We start from the raw sequence: 14,742 nt of genomic DNA on the forward strand, positions 1-14,742 counted from the left end.
GATTTCCCACGGGGATAACAGTTGGAAACCAGTATATCAACCATCACCACCGTAAACTCAAGTAAACTACTCGACTAAGCTCACCGCATCCCACCCTCAACTGATTTGTACACCTTCCCGTCTCTATCCCGCCGGCGACCTCGCCGCCAACTTAGAACCGTTCCAATGGCCGTCGCCACCGTTTGTGCACCATATTGTTCGAAAAGAAGAGAAACGCCAATGTTGACAACCACCGCCATCAGTAGCACCATCCTGGCACGCGGAGGGAGCACCATCAGGGTCAACCAGTCCGTCAAAACAGCCGGTGCAAACAGTAAGACTAGTAAGCTAAACGTGGAGAGGACTCCTATAGCCATCATCAAAAGAGCTATCGGGGTATTAGCAAGCAAAGGCATTCAAGGAAGAATGTTATTTACTATTCGTCTGCATAGCTTTCCGGTAAGGTGGACCTATACTGAAAACAGCAGCCACCAGGATATATTGGAAACATGACACCAAAAACAAGACAGAGTTCTCGAAATTCCTTGACTCTAGCTTGTTACCTTGGGAAGTTTTACCCTCCTGGGGAGGTGTATACCTGTCGTTGATTCAGTGTGGCCTGCATGAGAAGCATAGAGACACCTCACCATTCCTGTTCACGAACCCACAGATAAGCCCAGATTTGCACAACACATGTGATTGCAATCTGCCCAATGATGCTACTCAAGACTTTTCTGGATACGAGGCTCGCTGTTGGTCGCTTCGGATGGATACGAGGATAGGGGAGAGTACGACCCACTAGAAAGAGGCGATGATAACACATTAATGGCTAGGATTAGGAATGGAATTATACACACTTGAAATGGCCACAGGGATTATAATGAAGAGATCAATATAAAGGAACTCAAGGACATCAGGACCAAGGGTCTTATAAAAAAAATTCGACACACATACCTGAAAGTCACCCAAAGATGACGCGAACGAGTATAGCAGGGTCACTGTAGTGAACTGGATCATTGAGTACAAGGCCCTATCTCTCATTAGCCTCCCATCCAGATCGAAAGGGAAAGTCCCTTACATGTATTTAAAGCAACTGAAACTGGTAACGAGGGCAGCTCTACCCTCTTTGATGAGCTCAGTGACACAGCCAATGTCCGGAGTGCTCGCAGTGAATGGTGCAGCGACACTGGCTTCGGCCTCTGAAAGAGATATGCCTACATCAGCAGCCTTCAAGGCAGCGCAGTCGTTGGCACCGTCTCCGCACATGAGCACAGTATACCCGAGTGCTTGCAACCGCTCTACTACCTCATTTTTCTCGTCTGGAGACATGCGCGCAAAGATCTGGGTCTTCACCAGCATCTGAAACGATATATTGGCGACTTGGTAAATTTTTGGAGACAGTCACTCACCCGCTGCAGCGTTTCGAACGGCGCATAGTTGATCATCCACCGAAAGATATCGCCTGTCACTACGAGTGCATAGTCGTGATAGTCGATTTCAACTGCTTCAACAGTATGATGAGCTGGCGGAACTAGAGGTTTCAAACTATACGAATCGAGTGTCCAGGAAGGGTCATCCATGCATGGCCATTCCAGTCCAGACTGCGGCGTCAAGGTGTTCCCTGCCAGGCTTCACGTAAGCCCTAGTAAAGGAAATGTTGACGAAATAATTACCTCGAACGAACATGGGATAAAAGACATGAGCAGCCTGATTAATAAGACCACATTCTCTGGCTACACTGGCCGCAGTCAGTGGGTTATCTCCAGTGATCATGCGACATGCAAGATGTGCGGAGCGCAAGGCGTGGATTGCAGGCCCAGTTCCAGGCTTGATCTTATTTTCGAATATGACCAAGCCAAGAAAGCGAAGCCCGCTTTCTGCTTGTTCTCTGCAGATACACACATTGGTCCAGCAGAAATGCCAACGCCGCAAGATCCTTACCGTTTCATTCTCTGAGCTTTCAACCACGATAAACCCTCAATGCTCTTACCTGCTATGGCTATGACTCGGTAGCCACGCTTTGTGTAGTAAGATAGCAAATCGTCATAATCTTCTGGAACTAGAAGAGACTGTTACTACAATACAATTGACTTATTAGGGAGAACGCACAAGAATCTTGGTCGCATATATCGCCCATAACCTCAGGTGCACCTTTGACATATATTTCCATGCTGCTGCTCTTGAGCCTCTTGACAATAACGCTCATTCGTCGAAGACCGGATACGAATTCAAATGTTCTGATTACTCCCAACTCCAAGAAATGCGCATGCTAGCATTCTTCAGCCATATTGAATCCGTCTCGAAGCCAATTGACTGACCTTCGTGGCTCCTTTAAATGCATCTTCTAATCGAAATTGGGCACTTCCTGGAGGGCGTACAACTATCTGGACCAGCGCAGCTTGTTCCATGATTGTGCCAGATTTTGATTTAATAATACCGGTACCAGAAACCCGTCCTTCTTCCAGCGTCCATTTAGTGAACGAGAACATCTTCATGTCGAGTAGATCACCGAGAGGTTCCCCATCCACCATCTTCAACGAATGACAAGTCGCGAGAGCATGCAAGAACGTGGCATTGTCCTTCCCCAGCGGCATGTCATACACGTCATCGATCAGTTCACCGAATCTTTGATCATTGCGATCAAGAGCTCTTACACCCAGAATATCCAATCCGTCCTCAGTTAGTGTGCCTGTCTTGTCAAAACAGCAGACATTGACTTTCCCACCAACATTGATCCTACTTGGCGATATGCAATATATTCCTAGTTTTCGAAGTCTTCCAATGGCAAAACTAGTACCGATGGACAATGTCGCAGGCAGGGCGGGTGGAACTACAACAGTAATGAGATCCAGAGCACGTATGATGATGGTCTGCCATTTGAGCTGTACAAAGTCAGTCCAATATGCACTGTGGGTATGAAATATGGTTCCTTACTCCAATCCTGATGAACTGTATGGCACTGGTACTAAATCCTAGAGCCGCAATTCCCGCTAAAACAAATATGAAACGAACAGAGTCACGGTAGAATTTAAACCCAATTGGTTTTGGGAACAGCATGGAACGGATCAGTGCCCCCTTTGTGGTATTGAAGCCTTGGTTATGGTTATTGACTCGACCATAAGATAACAGGTATAATGTTCACCTGTCCTGGCAACCATAGCGAGCGCAGGTCTTCCTGGTCCTGCATCAGAACCTAGAGCACCGCGAATTCTAATAACACGGGTTCCTCCATACATATAGGCCTTTGGATTCTCGGGCTTGTTTTCTTTCCAATTCAGGAGATCCTCGTCTTTGATCGGTATTTTGCTGACCGGAATACTCTCGCCAGTAAGCATGCTCTCGTTAACGATTGCGTCACCCGACAAAAGAAACATATCGGACGGAATTAATGTGAAGTCAGAACTCGAGAGGTTGACAATGTCTCCAGGCACAAGGCTGCTCGAATCGCGCTCTGTCCCTTGATGGCAAAACAGTTAGTTCAGCGTCCAAGAAAGTATAGTGATGCCGTACAAACACCATTGACCAGAGTATCCATCTTGCACGATAGCCGGGACATTTCCCGCATCCTTGTAATTGTCTAAAATCATTGTTACTGCCTTCCTTCAGATATAGGATGAGACAATACGATACCTTCTTAGTCTCGATAAGTGTCGTTGTTACGCTTATGACGGAGATCAGCGCAATGCAAAATGCATAATAGTAATAATCATCCAATGACCAGAGAACGATGCTAGCAATTTGGAAGACATAGAAGGGATGAATCACCTGAAAAATGGAGGTCAACTAGACGCAACTCTGCATGGAGAGACAAACATACTTCTTCCACCAACAAAGCGACGGTGGATTTACCTTCAATGTCGATGGCATTAGGACCAAATAACGTAACACGCTGTTTGCGGACATCATCCGTTAGACCATTCTGAACAGACGCAACTCCAACCCAGGATGAATCTCGCCAATCCCTGTACAAAACACTCAGCAAGTTATGTCTAAGGAATATAGAGGGTAGACGACCTTACTACACCAAATAATCCTGTTCTAGGGTCCAAAGCGAACCGCGAATAGCGGTAATCCAAAATAGATAATTTGCGCAACAAAGCATCTTCTCCTGTGTCTGGCCCGTCGGCCGTCTTCAATGACGAGTCTATTATAGATGCTGGGTCTAGAGGTGATGAGAATACTGTGGACAGAGAATAGGGGTATTTGATCGTGTGAATAGGGAAGATAGCGATGTCTCTATAGGCCGACTAAAACTGAATTCAGATAAGGCTACAACGGCAAACGAAGAAGTCACTTACCTCTACGACAACGAACCCGTTGCTTGCGTCAATGAATGCTTTCTCGCGCGCGCACCATCGCAGCCAGAGTACGGGAAACCAGTGGCCTAAGAGACCTAGGATGTCAAACGAGAAAACGCATCCTATACGCCAAGCCCATTGACGCCAGGCAACTATTTCATATCCAATTAAGCGTATAGTACTATCTTCGTCAGGAATGTGAATCGTCTGCCGACTCGGCGGACCCGGCGGTGGAGGTGGGAGTAAAGCCAAAGGTATCTCCATGTCAATTCGTGATTCACCGCCAAATATCTGGTCCGAGGTGAGAAGGGGCAGACCTTGAGACATACCAGGTGACGGTGGGTCTGAATCATATTCCATACTTGCGGATACTGAAATATTGTCAGGAAGAGTATTCGCAAAAGAGTCGTCATCTGAATCTTCCTCCCCTGAAGAGTATCCCCAGCGCTCTTCGTCGTCGTCTTCGGTGTCCACGGCGTAGTCAGAGCTTGCATCTGATTGCCTGCTGTGACGCGAACGTCTGCTCTGGGAGCGTGAAGACCGTCGGGAGAGGGCAGGACGCCGCGGTTGATCTGGTGACGAACTCCGGACAAAGAGGTTTGCGAGGTTCTCGAATACGTTCGCTTTAGGAGCAGGAGAATCTGCTCTCGGTCGACGACCTTCCCACGACATCGTGCTGCGATCTCCTTCGTCGGAGCCGTCCTCTAGATGTATGCTCTGTCGTGATACTTCACTGTCTCTTCGTGATACCTTCTGCCGGCCCGAGACTCGCGATTCCTGACTGAGTCGACGACTGCGAGAGTGCCCTTCGCTGCTACGTCTGCCATGCTCTATATGAGACATCCTTGACACGCTGCTCGGGTTGACAAAGTCGCTGTGGCCAGGGCCAGAGAATATAGCGCCTTCGCCACCTGCACTGTGCTGGGAATCACGTCGGGACCGCCTGCTGCTGGTCACGGCTTCCTCAATATCGACGGTGGACGCTCCCTCGGTATAATCATGGGGGGAAGTCACCTTTGAAGACCCTGCGACAGGCGCCATTTCGAATATGGCGTCGAAGAGGCTGAACTGACTGATCAACTGTGTAGTTGCGGAGTTCCAATTCGGTATTTTAAAAAAATTATTATCATTGTTAACGATAATTGATACCAAATTATGCACTACTGGATGACCGCTCGTCCGCTTCAACATCCATCGTCGCACCAGCCTGAGACCCTTTCGATTTCTTATACTCTTGATCGATTTCCCTCAGCAGCCGTAAGAATCGCTTGATGGGCTTTGCATTGTATCCCGGCTCAGTCTCATCGTCCATCATCTTCCTCACGCGATCATCCTGAGAGCGGCTACCCCCAGGACCGTAAAGTTCTAATAATGTTAGAGTCTCTGCACAGTCCGACACCCACTTCTCAGGCGATGAGTCCGGGTCCATTTGCAAAGCGATGATGATATGTTTCTGTGCAAAATGATCAGCTTCTGCAAAATCAGTGGACTTTATACATACCCTCTCAATCTTATATTGGTGCTTCGGATTCTTGAAAGGTACCCGCTTACCTGCATAGTTGTCGAATAGCCGTTGCACAAATCTGTACTGGTTCAAAACTGTGGCAACGGTTTGAGGTAAAGCCCGCCACTGAAACATCATCTTCCAGTCTTTGTCGTTCTGCAACAAAGGATCCACCCTCTTGCAGATCTTATCGAACACATCTGCTGTTTCATCATCACTGTCGGGTGACTCATAATCCCATTCGCGTCCGTGTTTATCAACTGGTGTCGCAAACATCGGATCTTTCTGAGTCGTCATGTAGCTCTTCATCTTTTTTGGGGGAACATTTCCGACTGCAGGATGGTAACTGTTAGGTCCAAATGGGGGCGGATGACCAAAAGACGGATGATAGCTGTTAGGACCGTGAGGCGAAGGCGGGGGGGGACAAGATGCTCTCTGGCCCGGCGATATGGGGCGCGGCGGTGGATAAGAGGATGTACTATGAGGCGACATTGGAAGATATGATGCTCTGGGAGATGGGGGAGGGTACGCTGGTCTATGGGAGGGAGAAGGTGGCGGAGGGTATGATGATCTATGAGGTGGCGACATTGAAGATGGCGGTGGCGGTGGTTGTGAGTGTCTGTAATCGTAGTCGTAGTCACCAGAAGGAGAGTGGCGTCGTTTCTTCGAGTATTCTGATCTTCTGCTGTACTCTCCACTAGAATTACCGTAGGCGTGTAAAGAATGAGAAGACGAAGAAGGGACTGGATAATGACGCTGGGCAACGTCGTATTCACGCCGGTGCTCATAATCCCGTCGATGGTCGTAAGAACGTCGCTGTAGCTCGTACTCCCTCCGTTGAGCGATTTCATGCTCTCTCCGCTGAACTAGTTCGTGTTCTCTCTGCTGGACAAGGTCAGGTTCTCGCCGCTGCGCCTGTTGAGGATCGGGAGACGGACTCCTCAGGTCTCGAGGTATTAGAGGTTGCGTCGGTATTTGTCCAGGCGTTGGGCCCTAAAGGATGTAAGCAGTATGCAGTGCAGTGCAAGTAAACGCAAACTTGTTCGACGACAATGTCTATAGTTCGTTGGTTCGTTATGCTCAGATTAGATGATATCGTCTCATCGACATTCTCCGCAGACACGCGTAAGAAAAATTGTCGATACCTTCCCCTCAAGGTATATACCTTGGCAGGTCCTGTGGTACGAGCCCGTTAGTTGATATACTGCATTTAGAAACTGGTGGATCAGATACCATCGATTCTGGATGGGCCTGACTGGAGCTTGTCGCACTATGGACGATGCAAGTGAATAAGGCTTCAAAACAATTCAGTGCGACATACAATGTCCTTTGCATTAGCCCAAAAGCCATCCTCTGGAGTATCAGCCATTTTCAAGGGTACCTTTACTTCAGCGAGCTGACGATCAACGATCCCACTCCGAATATCTGAGATCAGAAGGGTGACCATACGCGGCAGATTTCGAGGAGCCTTTGAAGTGAGGTCTGTTACATACATCTTGTTATAGATCGGACGAAGTCATGTGACAATCGAAACAAACCAGTGGTTGTAGAAGCCTCAGCAGCTGCCCTCTGTAAAGTTCCTGGGGGCTGGGGTTGAAGGGGAGAATGCGCAGGGGCTGAAGCGAGTGTGGCGTCACTGCCAGCTGGAGAACCTCGCTGAGCATTTACGAACTGGCCGAAGCCTAATGGGTCTTTGTCATAGTCTCTTCGGTAATGGGGTCTCGATGCACCAGAGAAGGATGGCCGTGTCAAAGCTGTGGACACAGGTATCGTTGAATTCGTCGATGAGACAGCGTTTGGGGAGGGCGACGTCGAAGGTGTTGGAGTACTAATCGTCTGACCGATCGATGAAGTTGGTGATTTGTTAGAGGTCGATGTTGCGTTTTCTCCTGGACTAGGTTGCGTATTAGGGGAAGCATGGATATGAGCGCTTGATGCCAAATTCCTTTCTTTATAAGGAACAGCACGATAGATAGAAGAATAAGGGCCATTTCCCTGTTGCATTGGCGGTGCGGTAGACGCGGTAGGATCATATGATTTAATTCGAAAACGTCCAACCTGGTCCGGGTAGTTGTCGCTGTGCTTAGTCTTCTTGCTTCTCGCCTTACGTTTGACCTTTTGACCTGGAAGAAAAGAGGTAGCGGGACGTGGTGCTTCCGTGGGTTCATATGTATCGATATTGGCAGGCGTGATCGTGGTAAATGCGACTGCCTGCCTGATTATCGGCCTTTCAGGAGGAGGAGGGGTATCATCGTCAGGAAGCGGAGGGATCTCGAGGTCCCCATCGTCAGAAGTCGGACTGAAGGATCGTTTTTGCGTCTGCTAAAGGATAAAAGGACATCGTGATAAGAGACTAAGGCATGCTTACTGGTCGTGGCGACGATTCCCTGCTGCTTCTGAAGGAAATGAGATGAGTATTCCGGTCAGCATAAAGCAAACGGCTTACGATGAATCGTCCTCCCTACGGCGACCATATCCCACCTCATTTATGTCGCCAGACCTGACCATGGCTCCTCGCAGCCCTACAGTGACAGTTACGAATGAAAGGGTTCGAAGAGAAGGGTCGAATCAGGGTTAGTGTAGCTCCGGCAGACTGCCGTCTTGATGCATGTGGACGCGATCACACGCGCAACGCGAAGTATGTACCTAGGCAAATAATCTCCAATTTAGGAATAAATATCAAAAAGAGTAGTTGAGCAGTCTGGCTCTGGTCTGCGAGAGCAGGGTTCGAACCCAGCAGCTTCACTGGGAGGTTTAGTGGTAGTGCTGAATAGTAGTGAGTCCCACACTGTTCGGTCTTCGGGCCGTTCGTGCGCAAATGCATTCCTACCCTGGTCCAGCGGGGTGAAAATCCCTTATCTAGCTGACAATTTGGGGCTAACTTAGTTGCCGATTGCCATAAAAGCTCCATCAAATAAATAAATAAAATAAATATCAAAAAGAGAGTACAGTCTGTACGTTACTAGTACTACGCATTACACCCAGATATACATTTTGCAAGATTACTTACGGAACCTCTAAGCAGCACCAGTACCATACACTTGCTTCGCAGTGCCGAAAAATACGGCGTCGACCGCTTCTTGCTCAACACCCAACTCGGCCAACGACTCGCGGGAAATTGCATACCAATCCCCAGCACCGGTCAAACCCTTTACACTAACCATGGAAGAACCAAAGATGATGCGCTGATCCCCAAAGGCTTCCATAACTGGGCCAACTATCAAGAGCTTCAGGTCTGGAACCTACGCAAGAAAGAAAGAGAAGGACGTACGATACATCTTGATTCTGCGTTTCCATTCCTTTTTCATCTGGGAGTCAGTTGGTTCTTGTGGCGACAGAACAGACGGGGTAATGGCAGGTATATGGCAGTTCCAGGCTGGAGGCAAGTACTTGATGAAGACCTGGGGGACAAGTGACAAAGCTGCAATTCTTGCTTGAAAGGCCTTGTAGGCAGGATGGCTCATCAATTTGACGATTGGAAGGTCAAGATTGTCTGGGGGAGGAAGTAGGTTTGCTGTCTATGGGTTAGTATGCAGACTGAACCAAGAAATGTGATACACACAGAGAATGATAGGTGGTACCTCGGATAAGCCATCGATCGCCCTGGAGAGCAAATCCTCCAAGTTGTCGAAAAGAGCATCGGTGAGAGGCACCTCTATGGTGATATCAACAGGCTTTCCCTGCTGCAGAGCCCATCTCAAGCTCTCGACGCCGTTGATGGTAGCCTTAGTGAAAACGGTATGAAGCGATACAGGTAGTGCAGATTGGGGTAGCGAATGCTCGACAGAGTCTAGGCTAAAAGGAAAGGCGACAGAGACGATGGATGCAACTGATTTGGCAGATTCAAAGCTGGATTTGAGTAGTGAGGCTGGTCTGAAAGAAAGGAGCAAAAGACATACATCTCGATGGCGTTTTGAGCTTGGCTTGGGGAAAGCGACAACACGATGCCAACTATCCGGCCGCCTAGAACCTCTCCTGCTTCAAACCTCCACTTGCTCACATCAGCCAGGCCATTGGCGACGGCCACCGCTGCATCTATCACACTTTCGGGATGTACTGTACTTGGACTGGGAGGCAGAGGAAACTTGTCGGATGTGCCGGAGTTTGGTGGCGTGAAAGCTGACAGCGGGAGCCTCGGAAGGCTTTTGGGGCCCTTGCGACGGAGACCGACGCCAGGAGAAGGTGGAGTAGGAGGAAGAGCAGTGGCCATGAAGGACTGAAAGGGAACCGAAAGGAATATAATCGTAAAAGTTCAACGTAACGTCAATGCAGTTACTTGCAACGGTTGCCTTTTACTTGCTCTTCTTCCTGATTGATATCATCACTGTGTTTTTATGCCATCGTCGAAAGGAACAGTTGGTGATAGATACTAGAACTTGGTGAGATGGCTACCTTTCAACTGCCTTTGCTCGACATGCACAGACGCGCCGAAATAGAATTATATTTCGACCGATAGAACTTATTTCAGTATGCGAAGATCGCAACAATCATGCAGACACTCAAATGTTCAACACTAGATGCAAGAGATCCGTAGGATCTTTGATAGTCCCTCCGTTTCAATCCTGTGTAGACGTCCATCGCAACCGTGACCTTGTATCTGCAACGCACGCCCTCCGGTCTGTTACATAACGACGCTATCGTTAGGCGGATGTACTATTTCCCTGCTTATCCCAGTTGTCCAGTTGTCCAGTCGCCCGGAAATTTTTCAGTCGTATCATCGTTTTTTTTCCGACGACCACTGGCAGTTTCTTGATCCTTGTCTGGTGAATCTTTAGCATATGCACATACACCCCATGACGAGTGCCTTGTCAGGTGGAAATTTCAACCCGTACGTTCACAAGCCCTGGTACCTCTGTTTCTGATCTATCAATTTGCAGTCCATCAAAATGTCTCATCATGCTATAGGAAGTGACACCGTCGACTGATGCGGCCCATCTTCGAGTCCAGTCACTCTGCTGGCCATGAACATCGGTCACGGTACTTGGACGTTCATGAATAAACGTACCTCACTTCCATCTATTTCTTCTGCCAAAAATTTATCAAATGCCTTGAGCGCGTCTCTGCGTTCTTCGTTGCTTCCTTGTTCGCGACCTTCGTGCAGGCCTTCACACCTACTTATCCGCAGAGCGCTCGGCCTCAGCACACCGTTTCTCCAATTGAGCTGTCTCGAACTGAAGGTGTTTCAAGACAGACTCGGTGTTTTTTCCAACTGCAACTTGTACCTTGCAGCGTTAAGTTCCGATTGTATTGCACTCGTGTCCGCTTCGCTTCGACCCTTCTCTGCTGCAGCGCTTTTCGTGAACCATTCTTTGGCTAGCACTTGGGTATATTCTGCACGAGCTACCGCCTCGTCCCCCGGTGCGTAGATCTCACGCTCTAGGCGATCAGCAGTCCGAGATGCGCAGTAATCCGTTCCCAGTCACCGTGGCCGCCAGCACGTGAATCCACGCCCAAAGGATGTCTGTGACGGCCCTTTGAAGAGGGTGACCTGAGCGTGTCGTGCTCCAGAAATCGATTCAGGTTTGAAGGGAAACTGCAGGTAGCATCCCGAATTAGGTTAATTATTTCTTCTATGAGAAGGCTAGGGACATGTTATTCTCAGGTACTTCACATGCCTGGTAGATGATAACTTCGACTCACTCCATTTTATTGTCGCAGCTCGGAAACTGCGCTGAGGCAGATTTCTGTGGGTCCACAAATTCAGTTGACATGACTGTCGTAAGACGAGAGCAGTGGGTCTGCCCTCAATTTTTCACTGTCTGAAAGCAGGACATGCAAATAACACGTGCGCAATGGCCATGATTCCGCTGTTCTGCTGCGGGAGGAACCAGTTTGCATCCAGCACTGAACTCATACCGGACGTCACGTTTCTCGTTCCTGCAATGGAACTTACTAGAGTTTCGAGCTACGGCGAGGCCCCCTTTCGGGAGGAGTCTCGGCGCCGATCGATAAATGGACGAGCCTCAGGTGCGTATTTCCTCACTGAATATCGGAATCGTTGGTCCGCAATAAGTATACGGCTATTTCAGGAAATGAATGCGAGAACCAAGAGGTAAAGGTAATTTTTTATACGGTGAACACAATGCCAACAATACCCGGACTTTATCAAGGAATACGATGGGTCGCTTAGCGTCTGCGAATCCTTATGACGTTCGGCGACCTGGGTATCAATGTGAGCTCATAAAGGCTAGTAAGATCGGCACCGTCGTTTCTTTCAGTTTCGTAATCCTATAGAACCTGCAACCCTTGTTAAAGACGGAAATTTAGTAAGTCGGCGCAACCTTCATTAACTGATAGCCGGGAAATCATTGTAATTCTATCCCACCCAGACCATACAAATCTGCAATGCGCATGAATCTACTCACAGGGTTCCGAATCATCCCAGTCAGATTTCACAGGCCAATGCACCGTCGGAAGTGTGGTTAATCAATCAGACAACCCTTCTTGGCTATGTAACTCTCTTTTCCGAATTCCCCACATGATCGCAACATACCAAGTATATCTTTCGCAGATAATTCCGACCCGTGATAGAGACCCGTGGACATTTACTACGTGCGCTGGATCAGTTCGTTTCTGATGCATACCGCTTTGCACATGCTCCAGTCCGTGGCGATACTGTCGGATAATCTATCCACAGGCGTTATATGGTTTAGTGCCGCGCTATATAAAATGCAAGGCCTCAGTATATGGCGGCATAACAGCACATACCTTGCTTTAGGTGTCTGTTCTCCATTCCCTCCTTTGCCTTGGTACCGAGATGCACGCGTCATTTTTATTCCTATTGGTTTCGACTATGGGCACAAGCTATGCTACCTCTTCGGAATCAGTCCGTCGTAGCGTCACCGCGTTATCCGCTGCTGAACTTGCCTCGTTCGCGCCGTACACGCAGTTCGCAAGAGCGGCATATTGCGGTTCAGACGCCTTGAAAGACTGGAGTTGTGGGGGTACGTGTTGTGCTCCATGCCTTTTCTCTTGCTGAGGGCCGTCTTTCAGAGGCTTGTGATGCCGTGTCCGACTTCGAACCTACACTTGTCGGTGGTGATGGAGATGATGTCCAGTATTGTTAGTGGTTTGGCCAACCCACATAGTCAGGTTGACATATGTTCTTCTAGTTTTCGTTGGGTACTGGCCATCCGAGGACGCCATAGTTGTAGGACATGAAGGCACTGACCCAACCCAGTTGTAAGATTGTTCTCCGTCATCCAAGTTCTAGTGGTTTATTCTTAATTTTTCATACAGTGAATCTGTTTTGACAGACATCGACGCACTCCAGGACAACCTCGACACGGATCTTTTCCCCGGTGTCTCCAGTGATGTTTATGTACATGGCGGTTTCAGAGATGCACAGGCTTCGACAGCTAGTGAAATTCTCGCTGAAGTTCAGTCACTCATCGAATCCAAGGGAACCGACAATTTAGTCGTCGTTGGACATTCACTTGGGGGGGCTCTGGCCGAGCTTGACGGCCTTTTCTTCGCTCTAAATATACCTTCTGCATCCATCAATGTAGTGACTTACGGGACACCTCGTACGTATCCTCGCGGCATATACGGATGCGCATCTCGGCTTCCATAATTTCCTCATTCCGGAACTTTTTAGGTGTCGGGAATTTGGCCTTTGCGGAGCTCATCGATTCTGAAGTAGGAGACTTGTTCAAGTGGCTTTCATTTGTGCTGACCCCTTTGACCTACAGACACCAAACTTCAAGCGGATTAATAACAAGCATGGTACGGCAATACATTCAGTTTACAATGCTGGTCCTGATTGATTCAGATCTTATCCCTATATTGCCTGGCAGAGGCCTCGGGTATGTTCACCCTGAAACCGAGATTCATATCCTCGAACCAGGCTCCGCCGTTGCTTGTCCGGGTGGGTCGAATTTCCTTGGTCTTGTCTTTATAACTGACGAAGCAATGATTGCAGGTAACGACGACGCCACTGACTCAGAGTGCCAGATTGAAACGGTTCCAAATATTCTTGAAGGAAACATAGTGGATCATCTTGGCCCTTACGAGGGCATATACATTGGCACGATATTTTGTTATTAAGTTCAACTCTCCCAAGTAGAAAGCTTGAGCGTTTAAGCTTGGCTATTGTGGGTCAACCGTTAGTCGTTTAAATTATACATCTGATTTATGGAATATTAATCTTCATGGTGACACATCTGATGGTCGCCGGGAAAGCTCAACATTCGCAGCATCATTCGTGGCTGATAATTGAGACCAGTCGTCCATACTGATCGGACAATAATCCCAGTACCTTACATGTAACCATGACAGAAATTGAATGTTGCATGTGTGCAGAAAAACAATACATGAAAGCCTGTAGAGAGCAAAGCCATGATAAAAATCCGTTCCTCTTAGGCGCTATATAGAAGAAGTGTCAACCTGGAACATGGTGAACTCACACCTGTTGATGCACTTGTATTGGCAAGAAGCCGAAGCTTGGAACAATGAGACTGGCGAAATAGATCTTGAAAGCGTGGTGGTATCAACGTACAGAGCCCAGGTTCCTTGAGGACAAACAGCTGTTATTATTGATGACGTCGTAACAGGAGCATATATAAAGTTCGAAGTGCGAGACAAATAATCACGCTGCATGGTCGTCGCTCCTCAATTCAAGGTCTGACTTCTTCCATTCCCATGGTATGTACTGCATCGATGACTTCTTTCAAGCCACGAACACAGTACAGATGGGAAGGAAGAACGTCAGACAATGATGAGCCTCGACGCCCATACGAGACGTTTCGTGACAGTCAGGAAGATCTGACACCGAAAGAATGGATAGAATATGTGATCAACATTAGGCCTCTAGTAACAGATGCAGGACGCCAAAGACGACGGACTTGTACAAAGGAAGGGAAGGGAAGGAGTATTACGATAACAAAGTATGGCAGCCAGACTTTTATACTGTAACAAGCGGCTGCATTTATGGAATTTCATTGACACGCCCCATGGTTCGGA

The 14,742-nt window shown here is 48.2% G+C and overlaps 5 protein-coding genes across 5 annotated transcripts; 1 reads left to right on the forward strand and 4 right to left on the reverse strand.

Annotated features, from left to right (window-relative positions):
• Positions 1 to 15: 15 nt before the first annotated feature.
• On the reverse strand, positions 16 to 5,358 carry BT62DRAFT_931667 (uncharacterized protein). Its single transcript, XM_043186176.1, has 18 exons — positions 4,278 to 5,358; positions 3,994 to 4,226; positions 3,797 to 3,941; positions 3,610 to 3,744; positions 3,490 to 3,556; positions 3,122 to 3,436; positions 2,914 to 3,071; positions 2,298 to 2,861; positions 2,089 to 2,248; positions 1,921 to 2,038; positions 1,653 to 1,867; positions 1,389 to 1,600; positions 1,058 to 1,338; positions 934 to 1,009; positions 837 to 882; positions 627 to 777; positions 417 to 577; positions 16 to 367 (listed from the first exon to the last, which is right to left on the reverse strand). Exons 1-18 carry the CDS (start codon positions 5,316 to 5,318, stop codon positions 81 to 83), a joined length of 4,365 nt encoding a protein of 1,454 aa, XP_043039711.1. The 5' UTR covers positions 5,319 to 5,358; the 3' UTR covers positions 16 to 80.
• A 10-nt stretch (positions 5,359 to 5,368) lies between these two features.
• BT62DRAFT_103355 (uncharacterized protein) lies at positions 5,369 to 8,521 on the reverse strand. Its single transcript, XM_043178357.1, has 8 exons — positions 8,228 to 8,521; positions 8,150 to 8,177; positions 7,320 to 8,100; positions 7,103 to 7,263; positions 7,015 to 7,051; positions 6,821 to 6,957; positions 5,829 to 6,774; positions 5,369 to 5,730 (listed from the first exon to the last, which is right to left on the reverse strand). The coding sequence occupies exons 1-8, from the start codon at positions 8,287 to 8,289 to the stop codon at positions 5,684 to 5,686; spliced, it is 2,199 nt and encodes a 732-aa protein (XP_043039712.1). The 5' UTR covers positions 8,290 to 8,521; the 3' UTR covers positions 5,369 to 5,683.
• Positions 8,522 to 8,714: 193 nt separating this feature from the next.
• BT62DRAFT_986815 (uncharacterized protein) lies at positions 8,715 to 9,991 on the reverse strand (the record flags this gene model as incomplete). The annotated part of the gene is made up of 4 exons (XM_043190021.1): positions 8,715 to 8,998; positions 9,053 to 9,295; positions 9,344 to 9,630; positions 9,681 to 9,991. 4 exons carry the CDS (start codon positions 9,989 to 9,991, stop codon positions 8,799 to 8,801), a joined length of 1,041 nt encoding a protein of 346 aa, XP_043039713.1. The 3' UTR covers positions 8,715 to 8,798.
• Positions 9,992 to 10,330: 339 nt separating this feature from the next.
• BT62DRAFT_1075810 (uncharacterized protein) lies at positions 10,331 to 11,537 on the reverse strand. Its single transcript, XM_043179151.1, has 6 exons — positions 11,422 to 11,537; positions 11,205 to 11,362; positions 11,004 to 11,157; positions 10,787 to 10,952; positions 10,614 to 10,736; positions 10,331 to 10,541 (listed from the first exon to the last, which is right to left on the reverse strand). Exons 1-6 carry the CDS (start codon positions 11,490 to 11,492, stop codon positions 10,422 to 10,424), a joined length of 792 nt encoding a protein of 263 aa, XP_043039714.1. The 5' UTR covers positions 11,493 to 11,537; the 3' UTR covers positions 10,331 to 10,421.
• Positions 11,538 to 12,538: 1,001 nt separating this feature from the next.
• On the forward strand, positions 12,539 to 13,827 carry BT62DRAFT_895181 (alpha/beta-hydrolase; the record flags this gene model as incomplete). The annotated part of the gene is made up of 8 exons (XM_043183206.1): positions 12,539 to 12,725; positions 12,775 to 12,843; positions 12,894 to 12,963; positions 13,021 to 13,307; positions 13,379 to 13,419; positions 13,473 to 13,506; positions 13,553 to 13,648; positions 13,703 to 13,827. The coding sequence occupies 8 exons, from the start codon at positions 12,539 to 12,541 to the stop codon at positions 13,825 to 13,827; spliced, it is 909 nt and encodes a 302-aa protein (XP_043039715.1).
• Between the last annotated feature and the right edge of the window lie 915 nt (positions 13,828 to 14,742).

The sequence above is a fragment of the Guyanagaster necrorhizus genome, assembly GCF_019112545.1.
Source record: "Guyanagaster necrorhizus MCA 3950 unplaced genomic scaffold BT62scaffold_12, whole genome shotgun sequence".
Taxonomy (NCBI): Eukaryota; Fungi; Basidiomycota; class Agaricomycetes; order Agaricales; family Physalacriaceae; genus Guyanagaster; species Guyanagaster necrorhizus.